The sequence below is a fragment of the Anas platyrhynchos genome, chromosome 3 (assembly GCF_047663525.1).
Source record: "Anas platyrhynchos isolate ZD024472 breed Pekin duck chromosome 3, IASCAAS_PekinDuck_T2T, whole genome shotgun sequence".
In the NCBI taxonomy this organism is placed as follows: Eukaryota; Metazoa; Chordata; class Aves; order Anseriformes; family Anatidae; genus Anas; species Anas platyrhynchos.
In genome coordinates, this window is record NC_092589.1 from 24,745,813 (window position 1) to 24,759,743 (window position 13,931).

Sequence of the window (13,931 nt, forward strand, 5' to 3'; positions counted from 1 at the left end):
GACCAAGTGTTTCAGAGTAAGCGCACTGATAGAGGGATACTTTAAACCTCACAGTAGATCTGCTCTCTATCTCTAATATTAGAAGTCAGCTCAAAGCCTGAAATCATGAGGTTTCATAATTTTCCAAAAGCTGTTTTAGCAATAATTATTAAAACACTGAATATCCTTTTTTTAACCATACATACCATATACGTATATATGAGCTCTTTTTGTGTCTTGCCTGATAGTTTAGACCAACAAGATCCAGTGACAATAAGCTCCACTGTTTAGTTAGCATTCTGTAAGATAGATTTCCTTTGATTAGGTTTAAATTTATTACTGCAATATTATATTGAACATCTGCTTCTCCTTGTGTGAAGCAGATGTTTTTAGGAGAGCTCCTAATAAAGCCATTGGCTAAGAAGTCACGTCTTACAACACTTGAAAATAAAGGAGGAAAAGAGTTACAAAACTTACCAAATATTATCATGAAATTTTTAGAAGTTTTCAATAAAATCTGAGGATAGGACAAAAAGGATACAGACTTCAGCTACTTTCCAGTAGTGATGGAAACCCAGAGGCACCAAGGCTCTTTTAAAGCACGTTGGTTCCATTAAAAAACAAGGAATTCATTGTAAGCGTTTAACCTCAGTCTTATGCATAGCCAGGCAAAACAAAGCACACTACTGCCCAGCCAATTTATTTGGCAGTGCCGTGGCATATGTTCCTTCAAAAAACAAAAGCAGACTCTTCACTCTGGGATTTTGGATTGCCTGTTGTGTACATGTATGTCTGTCACAATAGCTGGATAGTTGTGGAGGTGTCTGGGGACATGGAGCTGCTCGTTTCTGTCAGCATCACATGGGAATGACTAATTTTGGTACTGATTGTGCTCAGTGTTTCAGGAGCACGCCATCTGTTGATAAGAACTTAGTTACTCCCCAAATTAGACGGCACTCAAGAAGCCATAGTCTAGCTCCTGGGTATTGTAGGACCAATAAAACTGTGCTTGTGCACTGTGAATGAACAGCCTCCTCTGGCTGTTCTTTGTATGAGCTCTTCACAAAGCCCTTACATCGTGCAGTAAGTGTTTCCGCAGTAGTGTCACTGATTTCAATGGCACTTACTCAAGTAGTAACACAGTGTGAATAAGGGCATCCATCTGGTCCTTGGAGATGTAGCTGCATCAGCTGAAGGATCTGTCAAGCATTCCCCAAGCAGTTTGCTCGTAGACATAAAGGCTAGCACAAAATTAGGCCGGGGAGTATGCCGATAAAGCAACAGACAGAACAATCTGAGCAATAGATAAAGACCCTTTTACAATCCAAGAGTGGTTCCCCAGTGTAATTAGGAAGTGCACTGTTATGCAATTAAGAAAATTAATTAGAAGTAAATGTTTAGGGAGTGCAGGTTGAAGACATGTTGCAGCACAGTCTTGTCTAGCTTTGTAATACTCTTAAGATCTTCTGGTGGTGTAATTGGTGTTACAGTGTCTCTGAATGGACTGCATTCCCAGACTTCTGTATTGACCACTCCAGTGGCAGGTTGCATGATTTACTACATATATCAGAATACTCTTTCTTACCAAAACCAATACTGAAACATGCAGCTCTCTTTTTGCTCAGTGCAGTAAACCCTTTTGGTCTGACAAGGTTCTGAATAGTTCAAACTGGACACCCTCAAAAAGGTCTCTATTCTAATTTAATTGCCTCCATCCATCAATGGTTTTGAGTTTAAGGATGGGAACATTTCCTCTTCAAGCATCCTCAAGCCAATTATCATTATGTTGTCATATACTTTTAAATGAAATAAAGATGTCTGGGCAACAATATTCTATGTACTTCCCCCTCTCCTCTCCCCCCAAAGGAATCCCAAAACTGAAGTGTTCATTCAGAGTAAAATAAAATTGCAACAGAAGAATAATACTCCTGGCATTTGTGAAAATTTTGTCTGTTCCATGTGTATGAATTCAGAGAAGCAATGTCCCAGCTTGACAACTATCTCATTTTCAAGATATGCTTTTGTGTATGCTGTTTACAAAATGAACCTTGTCTTCATATATGTACATCCCATTTGACAATAAGGCATCACAATTATGTATCACCTTTACATCACAGAATGGTGATAGGACATCAGGTAGTGATGAGAGCAAGAGCCTTAAAACTTGAATAATATTAGCAGTCCTATGGACAAAGCTGGCTAAAGGTTTATTATGAGAATGAGCAAAATACATTATATCAGTGACAGTGTTTCTGGCACCCCCTGAGGTGCAAGACCCACAGACCTTTGCCAGTGAGTCATTTGTGTTAAGCTCCTGCCCTTGGTTGGCCCTTCTTTTGGGGTCAAACCTCAGGCTACACTGCTGAGCCTCCCAGTGGGGCTCCTTCTTACTCTGGCTTTCTGTTTTTGTGGTAGGTGAATATTTGCATTTGCTTAGTGCAGTGGCATTGCTTCCAGGGAAAGAATGGAGAAGAGCCTCTGCTGCAATATCACTGCTGGGCTACATGGTAGACCCCAGCCTGGAGACTGGAGATGCTGACTAGAATCATCTGCAGAGAGAAGGGCTTGAACCAAAGTTTCTCACATCCATCTTAGTCAAATGCTTAAACCACTATACCACCGTGTAGGGGAAGAGAGTGAAAGTGGCAGGGAAATAACTTCTCCATAGACAGGTTTCAGATGAAAGCAGTGCTGTCACTATATTTCGATAGGAACTGGATTCTCCTTATGTACTTCAGGCATACTCTGATATGTCTCTTGGACTGGGTCTCTCAGGGGACGTCTTTCTAGAAAAACACCTCATACTTGGAACCTGGTTGGCCTTGAGTTTGAGCTAGATGCCAGAAACTAAAAACTGTCAAAACTGATAAATTTTTGCACATGTAGAAAAACACAGCCTTCAGGGATGTCAGCAGCTCCAGCACAAAATCTGCAGCACATTCAAGCTGAGACATCTCCACAGGCAAGTGGCAGCTGAGCACAGGCAAGTCTGAGCAATGCAGCTGTGGAGATAAGGTCTAAATTCAGGTGATGGGAAATTTAAGTGAGTGGAGCAAAGATACCCCTGAAGCCACTAGCGAAAAGGAGAACAGGACCTCAAACTCCTAATTCAGAAGGCTACACTTCTTTCTGCTAACTTTCTGCTAACTTGGCAGAACACAAGGAAATCCCTCGTGTGACCCAAACCATTTTTAAAGTCCTGATTTTTTACTCATTACTGGTATCACCATATGAAGCTTCTTTTTTGCTTGTGCACTTGTCAGCTCGGAAACTAAAATTTGATTAGGTAATTCCTCTTTCAAGTTCTCATACACCAGACCAGCTTGTCTAAAATTCAAATGTTATCAGTCTGTGTAAAAACACACAAAAAAAATTCCAACCCCAAACCAAGATGAGTTCAAATTATATTAACTTGTAGAAGGTTGGCACTCTCTGTTGGAATCAACTGCACATTCATTATTGGCAAGCTCACAACTGCTTCTTCCTATAGCTTGTTCTCTCAGGACTTTCACTAAAGGTGTGCTACAGATTAGAGGCCAGATTGGTACTTCATCATTTCCTCATTTTCCTTTAATTTCCTTTCTTCTGTTTCATTAATTCCTTCCTGATTCATTCTGAAATTGGTCATATTTTCCTCTTCTCCTGTATTGACAGTTCCATGTCCCAGACAAGGATTCCCCAGCAGAAGAGGCCACACAACACAGTGTCCTTCAGAGTCTTTGTGTGACAGGATCTGCCCACCAGAACACCAGAGAAGTGGCCATTGCAGCCACAGATGCTGTTGCTCCCTTGCACGGAGCTGCCTGGAGATGCTGCAGTGGCTCACATAGCCTGGCTCCAGCACAGAATGAGAATAATTCTTTGTTGTATGAGCACTGTTTTTCTTCATCTCTAACTCACCAAAAATTAATGGAAAAACCTGATGAGCTTTTAAAACACAATTTAGCTTAAACTGTGTTGATCATAGAGCCCCTTAGACTCCCAAGAGATCCTACCTGCTTTGGCATGTGTGCTGTGTAAATTTACACAGCAGTCTAAGAGTATGATTACGGCTTGTGAAAATATGCACAGCTTTACAAATACATGCAGTTTTAAGCTAGCTAGCTTAGTGAGTGTGCCAGGTATCTTGCTGATATTGATGATCAAATAAAAGGTTTTCTTTCTTGGTCAAGCCTACATGGATGGCATTAAAGATGGATGATGTTAAAACCCAGGTGTCCAGAGAGCTGTGCACACAAGCTGGCCAAGGAGTGCAGGCTTAATTAGGCAGTTATGTTGTACAGAGCCAATAAGACACAGGAGTGAAAAATCTCAGGAAATCCCAAATTCTATGCTATCTGTATCTAGTAGGTTTTTTTCACATTTAGAGGAGGGTAAATAGATGTAGACAGTAACGCTTGCAGAGTTTTCCAAATAAAAGAAGACCATTTGCTTTTCTGAGTCAGAGCTGTGTATAATGAAGACAGCGCATGTGCCTTCTTCCTTGTAAGAAGCAAGAGTCAAAGAACAGTTTTCTCCAGCTCCTGCCATCATTTTGCTCCTGCACTGCTGAACACCTGATTCATTCAGCTTCTTGGCTGTCCTCCCAGCACTTGCTCAGGTGCTTCTTTCATCCATCTCCCAGAACTGTTCCTACGGATTATTTTTTCTGCCACACTCTTTTGCTGGCACACCCATCCCTCCGAAGGAACCATACCAGCAAGCCCTTCTGTTCACAACAGCAGGTGATTTAGTGATATTATTATTTTTTTTTGGGGGGGGGCAGTGTTTCAGGTGAGACCTGCAAAAATTTTTCAAAGACAGAGGAAGGAGTTAATGAGCGGCCAACAGTAACAACTGGAGTAATTTGCTCTATTAAAGAATGAGAGGATTTTTATGCTGTATGTGCCAGTTACACAGAGAGATACAGACACCATGGCAACAAGCTTGTCAGGCAGCAGCAGGGCACTACTTTAAGATTAACTATCACTAGGGACATCATTAGTGGTGGAGAAACTTCAAAAGCTTTGGAATTTTGGTTCCTTTTGCAACCACAATCTCACTTGCTTTTATGAACTTCATTTGAATTTCCAGTCTGTAAACTTAAGATGGGATAACAATATCAGCAGACTGGGATTTTGGATGCATCCTCAATAAGATGGAAAAGAAAATCATGTTCATAATATCTCAGCATTTCCAAGCCCGCCCAGTTGTTTGAACTATACAGAAAAGAAGAACCAAAACATACAGTTGAGTCAGATTCAGCAGGATTGTCTGAAGTAAAGGAATGAAAAGGAGTTTGAAGAGGACTGTACCTTCTGTGCGTATTCATTAGCCACGAATCTAACCATTACCTTGTAGTGATGTGAAAGGAGAGATCCCTCCGCAGATCTCCCATTCTGGGAATATGAGCAGGTAACAAATAGCTGCCTATACAAGGTGGATTCCTTTTATACTTCTAGCTCACAGGCAGAATTCCAAATCCCAGTGAGTGTCTTGCACCTCGTACAAATATTTACAGTGGTGCAAAGCTGGTGTCAGTTGCTGATGTGGTAAGAGTTACACCAACGGAAAGTTCTTCTGTCAGGAACCACAAGATGATTAATATCGGTCTAATATAAATTATGTTTTAGAGGAGCGATGTAGAGACTTCGAGTTTTCAGTTTAGTAGGTTGCAGTGCACATGAAAACATTTCTACAGGGAAGTGGAGAGTGAAAGAAAAGCTTTGAAAAACCATCAAAGAATTTCTGTGGGGTCTCTTCTGCCCCCACCTCATTTATAAGGTGTTGATCATGCCACTTAGCAAGGTTTTCATTGTGACAGAGAATGTATCACAAATAGGTGAGCCTTTGTGTTTTACCTGCATTATAATTCCCCATAACTGAGCTACTCAAATCTAACAGGAGCAACCAGCGCTTCTCAGATGTGATAACAAAATATGGCCAAGCACCAAGGCACAGAAGTGCAGGGAGTCCAGACACCCACACCCTGGCTCAGCCCACCAAAACCCACTGCTTCCACAGAAGCTGCTAGAGGCACTTCAGTCAATAGGCATTACAGCCCCATCAGGACTAACTGGGAGATTTAATGAGCACAGACACTTGTTCCTCTTGCTGCACAAGCAAGGAAAATAGGGGGACTTTAATCATCTTTTTGCAGATGCATCAAGTGAAAAAGGGAAGTGTATTCAATCCCTTGAAAGGGCTTATTTTTGAGCAATTGTTGTCTGAAACCTGATACTCAAACGCTGTCCTCAAAGAATAAATGAAAGAGGAGGTGGCTCCTCTGGAGCTGCCTGCTTCCCAAAGATAAAGGAAGATGGAGTGCAGCACTCTGCCCATCCTGTACAGGAGGGTGAGAGTCATTGAGATAACTGTGAGAATTACTGTGGTGGGGGCATCTTGTTTGATGCAAGGGGAGAACTGGGATCATGCAGTGGGTTTCTGTGTATATGAGAGTTTTCCCAGTCCTGTTTAGAGAGGCTTCTCTGTGATCATAATTGGAATGAACTCATGAATAGTGCATGTGAGCAGAAAGCAAATCCGAAGCTGCAAGCTGTTAGCTCACCCTGCTGCATGGTAAGTAAGGAGACGTGTTGCATACTCAAGATATAGGGCAGGGAAGGACAAGTTCATCTTACCAAACAGGCAGAGCACTCACTAGAAAATTCTCAAGGTTTTTGAGACCTCAGCTTGCCCCAGGCTGCTCTGTTTTCCAGGCAGGTGGAGGTATGTAGTTGTCTATTGTTGCTCAGGAGGCAAATATCTACCCCAAGAAACTGGTGGCAACCCAAGACAGCTGTGTGCATGTCATAGCTGGTGATAAATGGACAGCAACGGCAAGGTAAAACCTACAGTTCCCCACTGGCTGATTTTATCCTGCATCCTGAACTAAAAGGTATTTATTTCTCTTTTACTGGGAGAGGGCTTCCAAATGACAGAAGTGAATACCGTCGATCAGGAAGGTAGAGGGACACACTGCTACAGGCCGTGCTCCCCTTTTAGTCAGACAGCTGTAGCCAGTACTAGCAAGAAATGCTCAGAGATGCCAAACTGAGGCTTGGGGGCTGTCACAAGGCATTTCTTCCTGCTTGAAGAAAGAACTCAGGAACAAGTGGGTGTGGAGAAAGGCAACTCTTAAGCACACTCTTGGAGGAGAGGTAGACAGAGCCTTAGCCCCACGTCTGCCCTGGGGACACAACCCTTTGCCTGCACTCCTCAACTCCCAGGGAGAAGTGTCAAAGATATGTCACCTTGTCAGATCATTACTCGAAGTTACAGAAATACTTTTCTGATTGCTAAAAAGACTCCTAGATTATCTTGATTGCATTGCTGTGCTATTATCTGCTCTTCATAATACCATGAAATTAAACACAGAGAATTTTATACTTTTAAAGGTTTTACAAGATTTTAGGAAAGCATAGCACTGTTATCCAGTGACTATTAGCTTCTTCTCTGAATCATGACCCACATCAGTACATCCTTCATACACTCGAGCTCGACAGCTCTCTACATGCACCTGTCAGATTCCTCCCCCTATGCTTGCCTTTATGAGCTTCTGGGCTTCCATCCTCTTCTCCTAAAACTCCAGACCCCACCTCTGGACACCAAAATACAACTATGGGCAAGAATTCAAAGGAGAAAATGTCAATTGAAGTAACTGTGGTAACTTGTGGAGGAATTGCAATATGTTTACCTAATTCCCTGCTCGGGTTTGGGGCTGTGTCCACACCCAATTTCCCTGGGCTCTCAGCAGCTCATCTGAGGCTGAGCTCTTAACCCCCAGCTTCTGCGGGCACTTGGCATAGCCAAAGAGGACAACTGGCTAGTAAGGGAGTTAGTCAGAGCAGCAACACAAATTTTTGGCCACACTCCGAGTGTGGGCTTCTCTCTGTGAAGCACATGCTGGATATTGCTGTCAGCAGAGATCCCTTTCTGGATTTTGAACTCTGCTGAATTTCATTGCATAGTTAGAAGTCAAATCAAAGCCATCTGGGTCAATCTGTGGTATCTGTGGTAAGTCAGAATTTGCGACAGTTCAGCATAAAAAAAAAAAAAAAAAAAAAAAAAAAAAAAAGGAGGTTAGGATTAGGTTTGTTTTATTTATTGGTTTGGGTTTTCGTTCAAGAGTGTATTTACTTTCTAACTGACAGGAGATCACTTCATTTTTAATGGGCTTAGAAATAACTTGCCAGTAATAAAAAACAAGTTTCTGTCTCTGCTTTCCATAACAAGAAGAAGTCAAAGTAGCGATGTTGCATTCAGAGGTCTCTGCTGAATTCATTGATCGTAGTTCAAACCAAAGTGCAGCACAGCCACTGCGGGAGAAGCAGAACAAGAAGTCAGACCATCTGGAATGTCCATAGGGTGCCACCAGGGCACTCCACGATGGCTCTGGGAGAAAAAGCTTGGAAAGACCGTCACCGTGTTGTAATCTGCTTTATGTTAAGGGTCCATCTGCTCTCAAACTTCATGGAAATTCTTTGCCAGGATTGGCTTCAGACAATGCAAGTGGGGCCTCTTTCAAGGCAGGACCTGTTCTGCAGGGCAAGCTGCGTGGTCTTTGAAAAATTTGAGATTATGCAACATACACTTTCAGCTAGATTTAACTAACTGTGACTGAAGGTCATGGGGCTTCCTAGCCATCGTCTTCCCTTTCAGTCAGTCCTCATCTGGAAGGATTAATTGGATAGACCTCTTGGGGTCTCTTCCAGCTGTTTCCTGAGATATATTTGTATTCTGCAAAGGGAAGACTCAAGCTGATTGCTTTTATAAAAGCTTCAACAGGAGAAATTTGCATGAAAAATAATAGGAAAAAAAAGAGACCTGGCATTTTAAAAGGCCTCTTCTAGTTCTGGCAGATTGTTCAGTTCATTCTCTGCCAGACAAGAATATTTTCTTGCTGTGTGTTTTCTGATGAGGTGACCACTGCCTTCCAAAGCAGACAGTGAAACACACTGTGTAAGCACCTTCCCAAGAAACCTTAGGTATTTTGAGTATATAAGGTAAACATTCATTCTACTACTTCAGACAAGTCTTCTGAGCTGAAGAGCCTTGCAATATAAGAGATGTTTCCCTTTGAATCATTGTCATGTTTACTACTTTATGTTAAAGAAATATTCTACTCCAGTCCATTACTGTATCTTAAAAAACATGGTATTTTAATCCAACCAACCTCACCTCTGCTAAAGAGAGCTGGACAACACCACTCTTTTCTTTATCTAGGAGACGGAAGAGTTCTGAAAAGGAGAAGAGATTAAAAAAAAAAAAAAAAAATAGATGTAAACCACAGAGTTTGGCATGTCTGACAAAATGTAGAGGACTGGCCTTTTGCCACAATCTAGACGGGTTCTGTGAGAGAATACTACAGCTGTTCTTTCCCCTTATAAGTAATTTGTATACCACTTCATAGGGTAGAACAGTTAGATTTACAGCGGCAAACTGAGAGTTTGGCAGCAGGACAAGGACAGCATCCGACGCAGTAGCATCTGATATGATACAGTAACAAACCTGTAAATCAGATCTGAATGAGGACTGTAAGTGATAAATGGTACCATCTGTAGGAGATGCGAAAACTTGGTGGGCAGAGCACTGAACATAAAGTGGAGGTAACTGTAAGGCAGAAGATCATGGTAGGTTATGAAAACACATATCCTCACACTCCATGATCATTCAGCCAGTAAAGCTTTTGCTATTTCTCTTCTGATTTCTCAGACAAATGCATTTTTGCTGGCACTCTCCCATTTCTGTGCAATCTGTTACATTCACAGTTAAAAAAATCAAAAATTTAATGAAAACCCAAAATTGTCAGGAATCCCCCTTGACTGACAAACAGATGCACTTACTGAACAGGGTCTCTAAGCGGATCATACAGGCCACAAAACCATCAAAGTCAATGGTCAGCTTGCTGCAGGCATAGCGGATGGCAATGCTGTGCTGCACCTGACTGTTGAGTGTGAAACCTGAAGACATGAGAAGAACAAAAATCACTGCCACAGCAGATTAATATGCTGTCTTTGATGCGACTTATCCATGAACTACTGCAGCTGCGGGCAGAGCTGGATTGAGGACTGTTCCTCCCAGAAGGTCTGCTGGACTCCATCACTCACCTCTGCTGTGGGTCCTTTCCAAAGCCCATTGTGCTGGGTGAAGAGAGTCATGAATTTCTTCCACAGCATTTTGTCAGACTGCATATTTCACATTGTTTCACAGCATAAGCAGTCCTATGTTCCCCAGATAAACCCCTAATTAGTCAGTCTTGGTGCAGCATCTGAATAGCAGTGATTGCAGTAGAGCCAATTGCTCACATAGCACATTGGGTTGTATTCAGGCCCATGGTAGTGATATTTCTGTCTCTGGATCTTTCACATAGACTCCACTGAGCATGAAAGATCAAAAAATAGTGGTTCTGTAGATACCACTGAGCTGGCTAGCACTGCTCCGAAAAAAGAGGATCTGGCTTGGTCATGACTTTATCACACTTGCACCTTCTCTACGGTAGAGAAAGATGGTGGGAGGAAATAAAGAAAAAGGAAGGCTTGGACATAGTTCTGAAAAGGAACAATTATGTTAGGAAATAATGAGGCCAAATATAGAACAAGCAATAATCAGATGCATAAGCAATGATCGCAGCATGGACAAAAATATCAATGGTTCCAAATGCAGAACAGAGGGTGGGTTTTGATGTCTATTACAGCAAAAGGACATGGCAGTGTGTGACTGTCTGGACAAGAGAATGGCAGTTGCAGTGCTGTGATCTAGGAGATGGGAGAGAAGTAAAGCCGTGAAAAGTCTCTACTGTTCTGCTGGTGCTTGTTTTTAGTGGAGGACAGCATCAATCTGATGGTGTCCCTAAGCAGTGCACTCACCCGCCTCTCTGAGGGCATTTTGCATCTCGTGGGCATCGATGGTACCGGAGTAGTCACTGTCCACCTTCTTATAGATTGCCTGCAGCAGAGGAATGAGGGAACTTGGAAATAGGTCTTCAATTACTTGCAGATACAACCTCAGGTTCCTGATGTCTGGGGCCAGGGGCTGCCCCTACCAGTCAAAGCTCTTTGAAATGTTAATGAGCAAAGGAAACATTTCAAGTAGCTACTGGCAAGTAACGCAGACTGGGAAACACATCCCCATGGGCTGGCAGTCTGCCTGCCTCCATGTTACATGGTGGCAGGCTGTTGAGGAAAATATCCTATCATTTGGCAAACACTGCAACAGACAAAGTCCATTTTGCTTAATATTTCAGACAAGATGACAGATGCTTCCCACTGCCAGCAGGTTTATTATCCAGAATTAGAAACCACCCAGACCTACAGCTCAGATTGGAATTGGCTCTCAGGGCTCACTCTGCAAACACCAGCCCCAGAACAAAGGAGAAATGAATGTCTCTTTGTGAGCCTCCAGGACAGATGCTCTCTGCTGACCACCATCAAGCATGATAGCAGCAGACTTGTCTGAAAAGGATGTTATTAAACAAAGCAGGTCCAAATTTGATGTTCCTTTAGACTGCTTGATTCTGGGTGAACTTCTTGGGATATTATATATTTAGTCAGAAAAATAAATAAATAAATAAATAATTCTGCATTTGTGCAAGGTTTTAAAAATACAAAGACAAGTTTTTGATAGGTCCTAAAAATATGTTTCTTGTGCATGCTAGGGCTCAGCTGGCAATGTAACATACCTCAGCAGCAGAGACATGTTCATATGAGCTTTAATACAGCAGGCAGCAGAGAGCTGTCTATGCCAACAACAAAAGAGCATTAATCTGGTTTTCCAGAAGGTACTGTGGATTATGGAGAACCGTAAGGAAGTGAAAGAAGATCTGCTGGTGCCCTCTTAAATCAGAGATGCTTCTGAGCCCTGGAACAAACTTCAGCTCTGAGAAGGAAAACTTCCATATACATATCTTAACCCTTCTCATTGTTCTGCATCTGCACTTCAGAGTTGCAAGAGAAGAGGGAAAAGTCAGAAATGTTATGTTACCAAATACTTTTGAATCTTCATCCAAAGAGTCTTGAATTCTATAAGTCCCAAGGAGCCAGTCCCATTAGTCTGGGTATGTTAAGGAATGGTTCAAAAGTCAGGATTTGTCTATCCGTAGCAAAACATGAGAGCAACCAGTTCAGATAAAAGTAGATCACCCATGCCCACAGCTTTATATTTCCTTAACTACAGGTATGCCTAGAATTTCAAGGCTATATGCAGTCTCAATTAATGATATATGGATTGATAAATATACAAGCACAATTTTATATAGTTAACAGTAGGTTTAGGTCCTCTGGAAAACAAAGGACTTTGGAAAAAAAAAAAAAAAAAAAGGATTGGTTTTGTAGTGGACAAGTGTTAGAAACCAGGGAGAGGAAGGAACCGCAGAGAGAGTCAACAGTAGGCTACACAGTGCTTCCCCATGTCTCTGAACTTCCCTTACTATGGGAAACCATGCAGAAACAGCGAGTTGGCCCCCATGATGCTGTACTTTTTGAGCTGCTCTTTTGGTTTGGGAAACTGTAGAGTGCAGGGCAGAGGCATCAGTTCTCCTAATAGCCAGTGCTCCACAGCTGATCCCTTCTGACCTCAGCACAAACACATCACGAAAACAACACTAGTACAATCCTGGCAGCACAACTCTTGACCCTCCTACTGCACTAACTGCCCTCCCCATGCATCAAAGTAGAACTGTTCAGACAGGCTGACCTCCCCTTTCCCTCTGACTACTCATAGATCATTAGCTCCCATGTGTCCCACAAACTTTAAAGAAGGGGAAGAGCTCTCCAGCCTGTCTCTGCTGCTTTGAGCTCTGTGGTCTGTAAGCAGTACCTGATTTAGAGATAGAAGCTGGGGGTGTGCTTGAAACCTATCTCCTGCCAAGCAAGCTGTGTACATATCTGAAACTGTACCAGTGGTGCATCCAGGCAGAAGGTTCCTGCTTCTCTTCCTCTATTTTTTGGAAAAAGTTTAAGCAATGAGAGACACAGAGCAGGTGAGAGAAACAGCTGAGGATTAAATGGTTCAGGTTTCTGACACCCTAAGCATACAGCTGCTTGGCTCAATTTTATGTTCCCAGACAATAGAAGTATAAACTTAGCCTTATCTTGTTAAGAAGTTCTGCTAAGGAATTCCAGAAACTTTAAAGAAGACGAAATGACGTTCAAAGGATACATCTAAAAGGCTGATCATCTCCCTGCAAGTATTAATGTTGAATCCATCACTTTTAATATCCTTTCCTGTACAAAACAGAAGTCAAAGTCAGAAATACTTTTAGACAAATACTTTTCTGCAGGCCATCCAGGTGCCAGCTGCCTTAAAATCTTGATAGTAAAGCAAGTGCTCTGCCATTTCTTCCACTATTTCCTTCCAACTGATTTACATGGATTTTTAAACAAAGAAGCAGGAGATGATCTTGGTTTTGGGAGTGGTAAAAGTCTATCACCCATATTAGAAGTTCAACAAGCAAGGAAAAGCCCAGCTGGGATGAAAACCTCATTTTTTTTCATTGTCCTTAGCTGACAAAGCTGGGTTTTGTAAGCATAGATCCCATTTGTGTGCTAAAATACTGACATGAAGATGTTCACTCTGGAGAAAAGAACAACTTTGTCTCATCACTTCAGCCCCTGCCTTTGAGCTCCATTCAGTGCAAAGCACATAACAATACTCACTCTTCGCCAAAACTCTATTTAGAATAGTTTGAAGTTCAATTGCAGTCACTTCGCAGTCCTGGACAGAAAACAAGTTTTAGGTGTTAGCATGAAAAGCATTTGAAGCAAACTAAACTCATTCACTGTCAGACATCAGCATTATTTTACTTCCATCCCTACCTGAGGGCAAAACCTTCTATTCTTTTTTTAACACCACCATTGCCAGCTGATATCACATAGATGTTCCTCAGAAGCCATGAATATTTCCTACCCTTTCAAATGGGAAATACAAGGTTTTTTAGGTGCCATAGGGACATGACTGAGTAAATGTTAACTTTT

General features: G+C 42.0%; 1 protein-coding gene across 1 annotated transcript in view; it reads right to left on the bottom strand.

Annotated features, from left to right (window-relative positions):
• Positions 1-8,040: 8,040 nt before the first annotated feature.
• CAPN8 (calpain 8) overlaps positions 8,041-13,931 on the bottom strand; it is a 29,053-nt gene continuing 23,162 nt past the window's right edge. The window contains exons 15-21 of the mRNA XM_005015488.6: positions 13,614-13,671; positions 13,117-13,181; positions 11,941-12,009; positions 10,827-10,905; positions 9,804-9,920; positions 9,139-9,197; positions 8,041-8,276 (exon numbers count right to left, since the gene is read on the bottom strand). Coding sequence (XP_005015545.2) covers positions 8,253-8,276; positions 9,139-9,197; positions 9,804-9,920; positions 10,827-10,905; positions 11,941-12,009; positions 13,117-13,181; positions 13,614-13,671 — 471 coding nt within the window. The 3' untranslated portion in view covers positions 8,041-8,252. The remainder of the gene's footprint in view (positions 8,277-9,138; positions 9,198-9,803; positions 9,921-10,826; positions 10,906-11,940; positions 12,010-13,116; positions 13,182-13,613; positions 13,672-13,931) is intronic.